The sequence below is a fragment of the Arthroderma uncinatum genome (genome assembly GCF_011692745.1).
Source record: "Arthroderma uncinatum strain CBS 119779 chromosome Unknown scaffold4, whole genome shotgun sequence".
NCBI classification, from domain to species: Eukaryota; Fungi; Ascomycota; class Eurotiomycetes; order Onygenales; family Arthrodermataceae; genus Arthroderma; species Arthroderma uncinatum.
Window position 1 is genome coordinate 3,328,464 of NW_022983866.1, and position 12,202 is coordinate 3,340,665.

The window sequence follows — 12,202 nt, forward strand, 5'->3', positions numbered from 1 at the left end:
TTGCCATGGATCCGGAGCTTGGCCACCTTGCAGAGTCAGGCCAAGCAACATTAGCGAGGAAGGTTAACTGGCTCGGAGAATTTGCCCTGGCCATGTAAATCTCCCGGAGGCTATCGAAGTACTCTGTAGATGCGCCGTCTCGCCGGCGACTCTGTACCTGCTCTGTCGCTTCGTACTGTATCCGTAGCCCTCTCGTCTGACCGTGCAATGCAAAGTCCCAAAGAGCTCGCCAGCAAGGGTCCAGCGTCGCTTAGCAGGCTGTCAGGATGGCCCAGCCACGGGTCAACGACGGGTCAATGCTAGTTGATAGTGTATAGCATTCTTTCTATAGGTGTCCCGTGCAGCGCATCCCGGTCAGAGTGATTCAACGCTTCTCAGCTGGACGGCCAGAACGGTGGTCGGTTCCGCGTGCCGGTCAATCGCAGCGGATATCAGTGATGCCAGGGCAGGGATGAGCTCCCAAAACTACCCGGCGGTCTATCGCAGTCGATCCATCTAGATTTTCAAGGCGGCAGCGCCAGAGAGACCGGAAGTATGCAGGCCAAGGCGATGGTGGATGAAGCGCCAGGGGTTCAGTCTGTCTATAGAGCTCGCTGTTATGATGGCGGACAGTGAGACAGCGCAGGTCAGGTCCTCCATCCGGGTTCTGCGAGCTCCCTTTGCTCCCGATAGGGCCAGGCTGCATGCAGAGGAATTTTTCCTGGTCCACCGTGCAGTGTGTAGCCTGTTGAGGGAGGCAAAAGAGGTAGTCCTGCTGGTAGAAATAGATATATAAAGCGAGCTGATGGCCTCGAGGTTGAGATCAGCAAGACAATCGACCAGCACTCAAGAAGCACTCGAGATCTCAGCCCAAGCCCAAGTCAAAGACCAAGAACAAGTCAAAGACCAGCCTCCAGCCTCTTCACGATGTCTATCCTCTCCCGCGCCCTCCAGCTCGCGTTCGTCGCTCTCGGCCTCTGCCTCTGCTTCTCTGGCCTGGCGTCCGCGCAGCCCATCTCAGCCCGCGTCCTCGCCATCTCGGTCAAGACGACCAACAACGTCTGCCGCGCCGGAAAGCCCTGCGAGCTCGATGTCACCGTCCGCAACACCAGCGCGAAGAAGCCGATGACCGTCCTGGCCTGGAACAACCCGCTCGACCGCCTGGCCGACCAGCTCGGCGTCTTCGAGGTCCGCGACAGCAAGGGCAAGGTGGTCGACCTCAGCTACATCCAGGTCCGCCGTGCCACTCCTCCACCAGCCTCCGACCTCGTCGAGATCGCGCCCAACAGCTCCATCAACGTCAAGGTCGCCCTGCGCACTCTCTCCGAGGCTGAGCTGCCCGCCGGAACCAAGTACACCGTCACCGCCACCGGCTGGTGGCAGGCGATCTGGGCTGAGACCAAGCAGACCGTCGTCGCGAACTACCTGCAGGACATGTCCGGCTCTTTTGGCGGCGACTTCAGCTCCAACAAGGCCCAAGTCACCATTGTAAGCGCTCCCAATAATGTCCTCTTGACCGGTAGCTAACCAGTTGCAGGCTTAATTAACCCGACGACCGATCGATCCGTATCCGACTATAATCTGTGAAATAATCTGACTGAAGTGAATGATGTCTGGCCAACGATTCAACTACGGTCCCGGCTCTGCCTGCGACCAAACGACGCTCTTTTATACCCGGCCCTAATATTCTACGAGAAACGCTGTCTGCTACTTAGTAATAACGCATAGCGAATATAATATTGCCTTCTTCTCTACTTCTCCAGTAAACTGCCCAACTAGGTCTTCTCAGGCTCTTAAAAGTAAACTACTTAATGACTTTCATCAAGTTAATACCGCTATGATGAGAAGCACCCCACGGTCTAGTCTAGCTCTAGAATAATAGACTGAAGATTATATCTGGAAGAATGTGGCCCACCGAGATCGCTGTGGCTCTGGAAGAACACGCATACACCAAGCTGACAGGCCACCTTCCAGCACAAAATCCGCAGTCTCCCATTTCACTGCCAGCCTATCCTTCCATTCCTCCACCCAGACGATCCGTTTCTCGCCATCAGGAGAAACCAAGGGCACCATGCCTTCAAGTACACACTCAGATGGTCGCAGAAGCGGGCCAGTATAGTAGAATTTGTGCCCAGGCTTGCAGATACGTACGAGTTTGGATGCCTCATCAGACTCAAACTGGCGGTAGCATTGCCAGCATAGTGTTGAGAATGGGCAAGACCGACAGAAGTACCAATGGTGGCCAGATCCAATTTCCTGCTTGCAGCTCATGCACTCGGTTAGTGGACTACACGTAGTAGCTAGAAACATGGCATCATCCATGTCATCTTCCATGTCATCATCCAGAGTCTGATCCTGGTCACTTTTTAATTGTAGGTGGTTGAGCGTCCCAGAGAGGTCCGTATCGTCCAGGGTTGTTGTAGCAACCGTTCTGTCCTTGGGAGGCCTCCTCCCCAGTTCCGTATCTTGTTTGATTAGATATAAGACTGCTCCAAGGTCTTCATCGCTATCTCTATCGGCCAAAAATGTTCGAAAAAGTCTCATGAAGGCATCGATGTCGTTTGAAGGATCGTCATCTGATAACAGCGAGATGCACTCTTTCACGCACCAGCGGAGAGCATCTCTAGAGTTTGCAATATCCCCACGGTCTCGCAGCCAACTCGAGAGGATTAGACAGATATCGCCGAGCTCAGCATTTTCATCCAAGACCAAAGGTGACATCACATGGAGAGGAATGTTGGTATCATTCAGACACAGGTCAACCAGGCGACCAATTGACAGAATGCGAGCAGACCTATCCCACACATCGGAAGATGCTTTGGAGAGAGATGCAATCTCATACCAGCCCTGTATCCCTAAAGCTGTCCGGCCTTTTTCAAACAATACCGTTGATAAGAGATACTTGACAGTTGCAAGATTCTCAAATTCGGTATCGACCTTCTTCAGGATAGTTGCGGTAGCGTCAAGTTGGCGCTGATCTTCGTGCGATAGAGTGTGGTGAAGGACCCTGTACATTACACGAGGCCCAGCAACAAAAAAGTTGAGGAAGAAGCGATCGAAATCGAGCGGCCTGAGTGTACTGTCGATACCCTCCTCGGGACAAGAGAAGACAAGGTCAAGTACGGGCCGCAGACGATGAGGCTGGTTTAGTTCCAAGAAGATCAAGAAGAATGAAAACAGCTCAGTGTCACGGTCCTCGGCTCTCATCCTTAATAGCAGCTCCCAAGCGTCCACTGCAGTTGCAATCGCATCATCTATCAATTTCGCGGAGTGTTTCATCTGCGCCTTGTATAGCAAGTGACTGATAATATCCCTGGAGACGTGATGAGCATTCTCCTGCAGAGAACTGCGAAGGGACTCGGATAATTCCAGATGCTTTAATGCCTCTTTGTGCCTCGCGATCCCGGTGCATGTACGGGCCATGTCTCCATGTATTAGAGACAAGGATTGCGTGCTGAATGTCGGCGTCTGTTGGTTTCCGTCGAGTGCGATTTGGAAATGATCGAGGGCCTTTTCATAACAATGACGCAGGAGTAACGCCTGAGCGACTCGAGCATGCCACATAGGCGTTTGCTGAAGCCTCTGCGACTCGGCTGGAATCAAGACCCTGGAGGGTGTTCTGTAATCACACATCACTTGCGATACCCTGGTTACTATATCGGATTGCTTCGCCCCTGTTGCCATCATCTCATTGTATACTGTTAAAATTGCGGGGGCAATGGCAGGCAATCCATCGTCGTCCTTGATTTCACCTGGTTCTAGCCAGCGTTGGCTCCAGGACTCTACCAGGAGCGATAAGAGAATCGTGAAAGAGCATGCATCACTCATCAGCGCTGAAGATCGGGCATGGTCCACAAACATCTGTCTTGAATTTGGCAGAAGCCAACTGAGCGCAATCTCTGCCCTTTTATTTGCGGTATCTGGATCTTTGGCGTCCAGCCAGTAGGAGCCAAGCTCAGTCAACTCGCACGTTGGGTAGAATGTATACGAGTCAAACCCCTTAACTTGCATTTCTTGGATGAATCGATGTTCACGGCCTGGCTCTGCCGGGCTAAACAGGCTCACAAGCAAAGGCGATATATCTCCTCGTAGTTTTCCTACCTTTTCAGGGTCCACGTTGCTGAGGTGTGACGGCAGGAAGTTATCAGCATATGCCCCAAGGCCTTCCATGTATCTATCGAGATATGGTGTGTAGTTGTGTTTGAGGGCGTAGAGACAAACATAGACAAACTCTGCTTGCGTACGATCGACATCGACATGGATAGGCCCAGAGCCCCCCGGTGTCTTGAAAAACTCGTAAAAAGAGCTATGTCGGAGTGTCACAATGTTGCCGTTTTCCTCAAAGTCGTCTGGGTCGTCGTTGTCCCTGATGGAAAACAGAGAAGAGTAGATCGTGCGAATGTCATCTTCGAGGTTCAGAAACTCCTCCTTCAGGATGAGCTCGAGAATGATGTCAAGCCGACGGACGGTGAGCGGCTTTGGGGCCAGAGTGACAAAGGAAAGCAGGACATTGAGCGGCTCAATCTGTGTAGCCGGTCCAGCACCGTCTGATGCCTCGTCTCCGGACAACTCTTCCAGTCGCAAGAGCTCCTTGCCCAGACGCTGCAACTCTTCAGTCAGCATCGCGCTGATTCCTCTCGGCAGTGTCCTGACCACCTTTCGGATCTGCTCTTTGGTTCGACAGCGCAGGACAGATTTGATGACAAGGTTGGCCCACTCCCATAGCCCTTCCGCGCCCCGACTGATCCCGTTTACCATTTCCTCCCGGAATCCAGGAGACCCGCCGAACAATTTGGTCTTTTGCAGTTTCTGAGAAATATATTGGTGGAGGTCTTCCTCGTTCTGGCTGTTACCGACTTCAATCTCAGGAATCCAGCCCAAGGAATGCTCGTCTAGCATGCCACGCACCGAGTCCCTGCTGAGCAGTACGATCCGTAGAGGAAAGCCTCTGTCCGTACCCCCTTCGGCTGAAAAGGCGTTTTCCAGTAGGCTGAAAAGCACTTCTTGTTCCTCCGTCTGGGCCTCATCAATGCCATCGATGACCAGACACGCCGCAGTGCCCGAGGGACGGCCATCTGTAAAGTAGTTTAGGACGAGCTTCTCCCAAACAACGTAGCTATCCCCTAGATCTTCTTTCATGCAAAACTCCTCTGAATGCACCGCAAAGCTCGTTTGCTGCGTGGCCAGCTGCCATGCCAGGGTTCGCAATGCCTTGTTGAGGGAGCGTAGGTCGACATCGTTGTTCTTGAAGAAGAACGAGGCAACGGCCGTCGTCTTTTCGTCTGCCAGGTCGTTGATGATCTTCGATGCCAGATGGGATTTGCCTACCCCGGGGCCGCCGTGAATCCAGAGAAGCGGCTGGGAATCCTGCCACCAGGACCGCAGCCTTTCCTCGACCCAGCGGCCGGAACCAGGTATACGATTCTGGGTGATGGACGAGAAGACCTGGCCTGACGCAGAAACCGGATCCAACGCTGCCTTGACCCTCTCCAGCCTCTCGCGGTCGGTTCTGTGGCCGTCTCTGGCGAGCAGTTCCTCCGTGTTTCTCAGGGCCTGATGGGTGAGACTGAGGCCGTGAGCAGCCACCATCAGATGCTCCTGGCCGGTCAGCTCTTCCAGCTCGCCCAGCAGGGAGCTGACCGACGTGTCATCAACGAGGATATTCTTTGCCCACTTTGAGAGTCTCGCCTTGAGCGAACCCTGGCCCAGCAGCTTCTGCGAGGCTGCGCAGACCCGGAGGAAGTTCACCAGCACCTTCACGATGATCGTCTTCATCCCTTCGCTCAGAGGGACGCCCTTGTACGAGTCCAGGCGGAGGGAGAAGTTGCCCAGCTTATGGAATAGGTCGACGATGCCATTGAAAGCATCGCTGACCCTGTTTGCTGCCCGCACGAGAAGCAGCATCGCGCCCATGATCGAGGACGCTGGCGGGAAAGCAGCAGCGGCCACGCCGGCGACGAGGCTGCCCCAGGTCTCAAAGGGGGCCAGGACCAGCTGCATGGCATGGAACAGCGGCCGTCTCTTCATCCGGAAGTCTTCAAACCTGCTCTCTTCGCATTCCAGCTGGCGAGCGAGGTCCTGCGGCCCTTGGACTCTGGGGAAACGCTCGTCCGTCAGCGTAATTCCAGTGGCCGCGGCATACTCCTCGCAGGCACTCTGCCAGAGCGACGGCTCACTCGCAGTCGTAGTCGCAGTCGCAGTCACAGCCATGGCAGATATACACATTAAATGAGTGGTATCACAGATATACACAGATCAGAGCCTTTGACCGAACTGTCCAAGTTGCTCACTGTTGATTGGATACTCGATTATAGTTAGTAAGTTATGGGTCAAGCCGCGCGTATACCTTGGGCATTTAGAGAATATACACGCGAAGGAGAACGACATCTCATTGCCAGCAAATCGACCGCTACCAGCAGACTGGTGCATGTAATGCTGCAACCTGACCGAGAGACTGTATCTTCAGAGCCGAATGAGCAACATGATAATCGACGCTCCCTTGGACCAACCCGGAAACGGCCCGCCAGAGGACACTCGTGCTTGGAAGTGAACAGCCCACGGCCCGACGATGAGCTTGGTCTACTTCGTACACTGCTGCTGCAGCACGAGAAATCGGTCTGGTCGTACTAGTTAGTTGTGCGATGATGGACGCTGGTTTGAAAGCAGTGATGACATGGTATGCGAGGCCTTCATTCCGACGCGGTTGACCAACTACCATAGAAAGAGATAATAGATAACATTCTTGCGCTTTACTGGCCTATGGTAAGCCAATAGATGGCATCGTCGCTTTTGCAAATACCTACTGGCCGTATGCCGCAGAAGGTGCCGGAGTTCTCGGTCTGCTAGCCACCTCGCTAGATAGCCCAGAAGCGCGAATCACCCTACCTATTGATACTTAACCACTATGGGGAATGAAGCTCCCAAGGAGTGTACTGCGTCGATTCACGAAGTGTCTCGAAGATGGCGTAAGCGCAGTTCTGGTTTCCAGTCATGGCCATGGACTCGTCATTGAGCTCTATTGTTACGGACCGAGATTGATATCAATCTTCTGTTACTAGGCGGGGAATTTCTCTTCTTCAAAGTATGTGATTTACTAAAGTCAGCGGACACCAACGAACCAAGATTTGGTTCCTTATTCAACTTCCATAAGCTATGGAATGTTTATTCTTCAAAATTACCCAAGGTAGAGATCGAGCTACTACTTAAAACATTTCTTGCTATAGTCATTCGGCATACGCTTTGACTGGACATTCGAGTTCGAAAGCGCAAGATTTCTGCTCAAGCCTTGAAGCGATAGTCCGTGATGTGTCAGAGCCATACCATCAATATACCTGGGGAAATTGCCATGACTACGAGACATATGGCCTGCCACCAGCTTTGGAGTCCAGCCGCATGGCTAGTGCCAGCGTTTGCACTACCCCCGTCCGGAGAAACTGTGACGGATGGTAATAGTGAGGTTGGGAGGGCAGACGGAGTGAACGAAGTTTTTGTGATAGATGCCAGAGACGTTGCCGATGGCGGAGTGGGAAACGACATCGTTTCGGTCTGTTCGGAAAGGGACGAACTGGCATCGTCACTGTCGGTGGCATACACCGAGATTAACGTCGTTGTCTTGTATATAGTCGAGGTGACAATGGTCACGTCGACATAATAGTAACTCCAGTACGACCTTCTGGCTGTTAGCTCCTCGTGTCAATTCTCTAGTTGGCAAGTGATACCAAATGAAACTCACCAGGTGACGGTCCAAGTGTACCAGTCATAGTCCACGGAGCCACCACCAGTTGACGTAGGTGACAGTGTAGATGATGGTGTAGGAGATGGAGTAGGAGGTGGGCTACTATGCGTTGTCTTATCGTCATCATCACCTCCTCGGGGACGGCATCCTGCGGTTCCATCATTGCGTCTAACGCAGTAATAGCCTTTAAGGCAATGTCTCTCGTCGAAACAGCACTCTCCGCCATGAGGGTAGCAATGATTTTTCCCACAGCAACTATATCCCTCGTCACAGGGCCCGTTGGGGCAACACGTCTCGCGTTCGCTGTTCAAGCAGTAACCGTACGTATAGCAACAAGTCCTTCCCAGCGGACAACATCCAATTCCTGGTTGATGACGGTCTATTAGAGAGGTGAACGGAAGCGTGTCTGGACGGTGGGACATACCAGTACAGTAGCCTAGGCCTGCGTCGCAGGTAGCCTGCCGCGGAAGCAGGAGAGAGCGACCTTGGAGTGCTGGCAGTGCTGGCAGTGATTTTCCGGCCTGCTTGGAGGCAGCCGGTATGACCGCTGAGGACTTAGCAACGACAGTGGAAGCTAGAATCAGAGCCTGAAGAATAATGCATGAGGCTAAGATTGATGATACGGGCGACATGTTCACTTGTTTGGCCAGCATATACACATATCCAAAAGATATAGATCCAAGACTCGACTGGATCAAATCGTCCGTGGAGCTGGGTATAAGTACTGCTCGCACCCAGGCGACTGTCCTCCGCGGAATAGATGTATGCCACTCGCTGTTTCGTATTCTCGGTCACAATTCATCGCTGAATACGGGCTCTATTAGCCAGCCTTGCATCAAAGGAGAGACTGACCCCATGCCCCGTGGCAGAGCCGCAGACCCATAACGTGCGGAGGTAGGCGTAGGCTTATGGCCTATATAGAATCTTTCCCCCACACGTAGAGCGGTAGCTTAGCGTACGGAAAAGATTTACGGTTCCGTATCTCACTTTTCTCCCGTTCCTATCACGATAGGGTGGCTGGTGAGCCATAATCTGGTGCTAGCTGAACATCCGGCCCAGTCGATTCTCAAGAACGGATACGAGCCTGAAGTTGCGGCTCTAGTTAGCTAATCTCAAGTGGTCAGATGCAAAGAAGGAAATTGATATCTGAGCGGCTTACCTGCATACTGACCAATTAGCTGTCTCGATTGTCAGCACTCGTGTTTAAGGCATTGCAATAATGGGGGCTTAGACGAAAACGAATATACCGGAGCCCCTCTTTGTCACTATGCCCGCTCATGCATATATGTGGTTATATAAAAAGGACTGTGATCAATGTATTAAAGTGTTGCCGAAGACTATTTAGTTAATTAAGGGCGTCGCCCACAGGAAATGGGGCTCCTCAACCCAGCGCCAAACATGCAATAGTTACATTTCCACTGGGTTCTACAAGCCCGTAGCTATTAGGCATTGTGTTCGCCAGGATAGTTAACTAACCATCTGTATCCTTGTTCCGCCTTTCATGTGGATGTGAAACTGTTGTATGCTCCACACCGCGATAAATCAGACGCTTCATCCTTTCATGCTGCTCCACGATAGGGCGGAGGTGTGGCTTTGATATCAAATTAGGGTCATCGACCTTTTGCTGCCCTATAGGTAGAGGCAGAGCTGTAGCCCCAAATGTGGATATGAAAAATGAAGCATCGCTGGCAGCAATGGTAAGTTAGTGGGCATGGCTGCTTTGATGCGGTGACGAGCGTCAGCGATGTTTCCCCCCATATATTAGTTTACCGCTTTATAATACATTTAGAAGTAATTCCTTCGCTCGTTGTAGATAGACCTGTTAAATGGTGTGCTAGCACTCATCAGGTGCAATGGGAGTATAGCCTCGATGAGTTGTCACGGTTAAAAAGTCTTCAGTCGTACTTTATGGCCCAACTTTTTCATCTCCTGGAAAAAAGATTTACTGTCTTCAGCAACCTGCGCATCATTAACAATCTGCTCCGCAGGAAGTTGAGCAACAATATTCTCCATCCTTAGTGACTTAGCTAGAGATATTGACCAATTAGTTAGCAGAGGGATTTGTAAGATAAACCTTTGGTTTCTACACATACCTTCTAAGGCCAGTGATATCTTATCCGCTATTTCCTCACTGCTCTTACAGGTCTCAGCAAGGATAATAGCGAGATAGACAGTAGGCTTTGAATAATATAATCCTATACTGTCGAGCGGGGGGTCAAAGAGTCGAGCTTGTAGAATCTGCCTAATTATCTTATTTCTTGTCGTCCTTGTCTGCGGATCGGCTTTCCATTGGTCGATCTCAAATTCCTTGATACTCTGGGCCTCGATACCCATGACCTGGATATAATCATCGGCATCCTGAAGCACAGATAGGCGATATAAAACCTCATTCAAGAGCTTCAAAGTGCCTTCTTTTGTATCAAGCTGAAGCTCTCCTTTTATATAACGGCGCAACTTTGAATGAAGCCCAACATTATTACTAATATTGTCTGCTCCGGTTTTGAGGAAAGATACTCAACGGCTCTATGCGTCAACTCTCGGTCAATAGATGCGGTTCTAGATGTAGTGTCTCCGCTAGAATCCAACTCAGGGCTTTTGGTACCACTTGGTGGAATGGAGCGCAGCGACTCCCATCCTTCCTTAAAATGATTTAACTGAAAGCCGGTGCGTTTCCCAAAGTGTGTCTCCCACTCATCATCTTGGGCTGAGAAGTGGATCCTCTGTTCGGAAGCTAGCGAGTAAATAGTCGAGATCTTTTCAAAGATAGAGGATGCTAATCCAATGTAAGTCGGATGGGTAAGAACCTCCATTTTATCATCCCCTTCTTCGTCAACCGCTATGATGGATTGTAGCATCGCCGATACGATGCTACTACCACAGGCTCTACCAACACTGCGACTAAGGGAGCAAGATCGTGTTTCTTCCTCTATACCCGAGCCAGTGATGCCAGTCACATTAAGAAATTTGGCCTTGTTAGTGTTTGGCTGTACAAGCCAACCTCCGGAGTAGAATGCCGTTGTGAACAAAGTCACCTTTGCTTCTTTTGGAACAGCACGGGCAAAATCTCTCATGAGCAGCAAGGGAGTCTTGTTTGAAGTAGTCCTGAATCGGCCAAGTCGAATTCCATGCGTGTCTTGATCGCCATGGCCAAAGACGAAGACAATAAGCTGTTCGTCGCGCTGTACTGCTGCTTTCGCCTCTTCCTAAAGTGTCGACAAAAACCGATCGAGGAGCTCTTGGGGAGCAACGACTCGTATGTTCCCGGCTTCCTTCATACGACCGAGAGTCGCCTTATCTAGGACAATCCTCCTCTCCTTTCGGGTGTCCCCATGGGCATATTCGCTATATTTTTTGGCCAAGTCTTCTGGATCCTCGGTTGTGAGCCAAATCTGCCCCTCCGTCGTGATATGCATGGGGGAAAGGAGGTGGTAAAACAAATATAAGTCACTGAAAAACCATCCATCGGCCACTGGCGAGGCCTGGCCATCATAATCAGTCACACCGCACACAGCGATGACTCGGCTTTTTGGTGAAATATCTGGCGGGCACGAGATTTTAAACACCATGTTTGCTAAGGATTCCTTTCGGCCCTGTATGCAGTCAACTGGGATAAAGGATTCCGGAGTATCGCAGATATTTAGAGCCATGGCTGCGGTAATAAGAGTGCTCCGAGTATAGACACAGTGGATAAAGGGTCGAAAAATGGAAATTTCAACCAGTGGTGTAAAAAGATATCCGCGTTATGACAATCTTGTCTGGAGTACTCCTTCTGATTCCATGACACCAACCACGGCTAGTGGAAGTATCAGATTCTCTGTGTGTTGGGTACGGCCCGTTCCTATTATCAATGGTTCCCATTGGACAGTAGACCTTTTTGTCGCTTATGGTTCAACAAGAAGCGAGATATCAACGAGGAAGAACGCGTAGGGTGTTCCTATTGGAAGGTGGACTGAGCATTGTTGATATTCCACAACATCTCAATGTAAAACATAAGATGCTGGCCACGTGATCAATGGGAGCATCACATGACATTATTGCGTAGTGGATGTCACCTGATGAGCATTAGTCATAGAATTAATTACGTAATATACTGAAGACGACCAATCGATAGCCAACATGGCGTCTCTACGGATATAATAATATTTCGGCTCTTATTTCAATAAAAAAGGGCTACCTTATCTAAGCTATATAGTGCAATAGTTGATACAGAGTTGTTGATATTACTAATAATTCTATACTGCCACTGTGTGGTTCCACTCTATAATCCCACTCCTCCTGCTTTCTAGTACATACGACCACAGGAAGTGGAAAACAGAGCTTCCCGTCCGCTCAGCTGTACTTAAGCCACTTGCCGGTCGGTTAGTAGTGGGGTTGGGGTTGGGGTTGGGGTTGGGGTTGGGGTTGGGGTTGGGGTTGGGGTTGGGGTTGGGGTTGGGGTTGGGGTTGGGGTTGGGGGTTGGGGTTGGGGTTGGGGTTGGGGTTGGGGTT

The 12,202-nt window shown here is 51.0% G+C and overlaps 3 protein-coding genes and 1 non-coding gene across 4 annotated transcripts; 2 read left to right on the plus strand and 2 right to left on the minus strand.

Annotated features, from left to right (window-relative positions):
* Positions 1-906: 906 nt before the first annotated feature.
* GIQ15_06374 (uncharacterized protein) lies at positions 907-1,506 on the plus strand (the record flags this gene model as incomplete). Its single annotated transcript, XM_033553791.1, has 1 exon — positions 907-1,506. One exon carries the CDS (start codon positions 907-909, stop codon positions 1,504-1,506), a length of 600 nt encoding a protein of 199 aa, XP_033404935.1.
* A 363-nt stretch (positions 1,507-1,869) lies between these two features.
* On the minus strand, positions 1,870-6,204 carry GIQ15_06375 (Tetratricopeptide-like helical; the record flags this gene model as incomplete). The annotated part of the gene is made up of 1 exon (XM_033553792.1): positions 1,870-6,204. The coding sequence occupies one exon, from the start codon at positions 6,202-6,204 to the stop codon at positions 1,870-1,872; it is 4,335 nt and encodes a 1,444-aa protein (XP_033404936.1).
* Positions 6,205-9,598: 3,394 nt separating this feature from the next.
* GIQ15_06376 (uncharacterized protein) lies at positions 9,599-11,127 on the minus strand (the record flags this gene model as incomplete). Its single annotated transcript, XM_033553793.1, has 5 exons — positions 9,599-9,741; positions 9,808-10,072; positions 10,195-10,550; positions 10,647-10,913; positions 10,992-11,127. The coding sequence occupies 5 exons, from the start codon at positions 11,125-11,127 to the stop codon at positions 9,599-9,601; spliced, it is 1,167 nt and encodes a 388-aa protein (XP_033404937.1).
* Positions 11,128-12,005: 878 nt separating this feature from the next.
* On the plus strand, positions 12,006-12,190 carry GIQ15_r0024. Its single transcript, XR_004500593.1, has one exon. It is a non-coding gene; the product is annotated as a 5S ribosomal RNA (ribosomal RNA).
* The last annotated feature ends 12 nt before the right edge of the window (positions 12,191-12,202 follow it).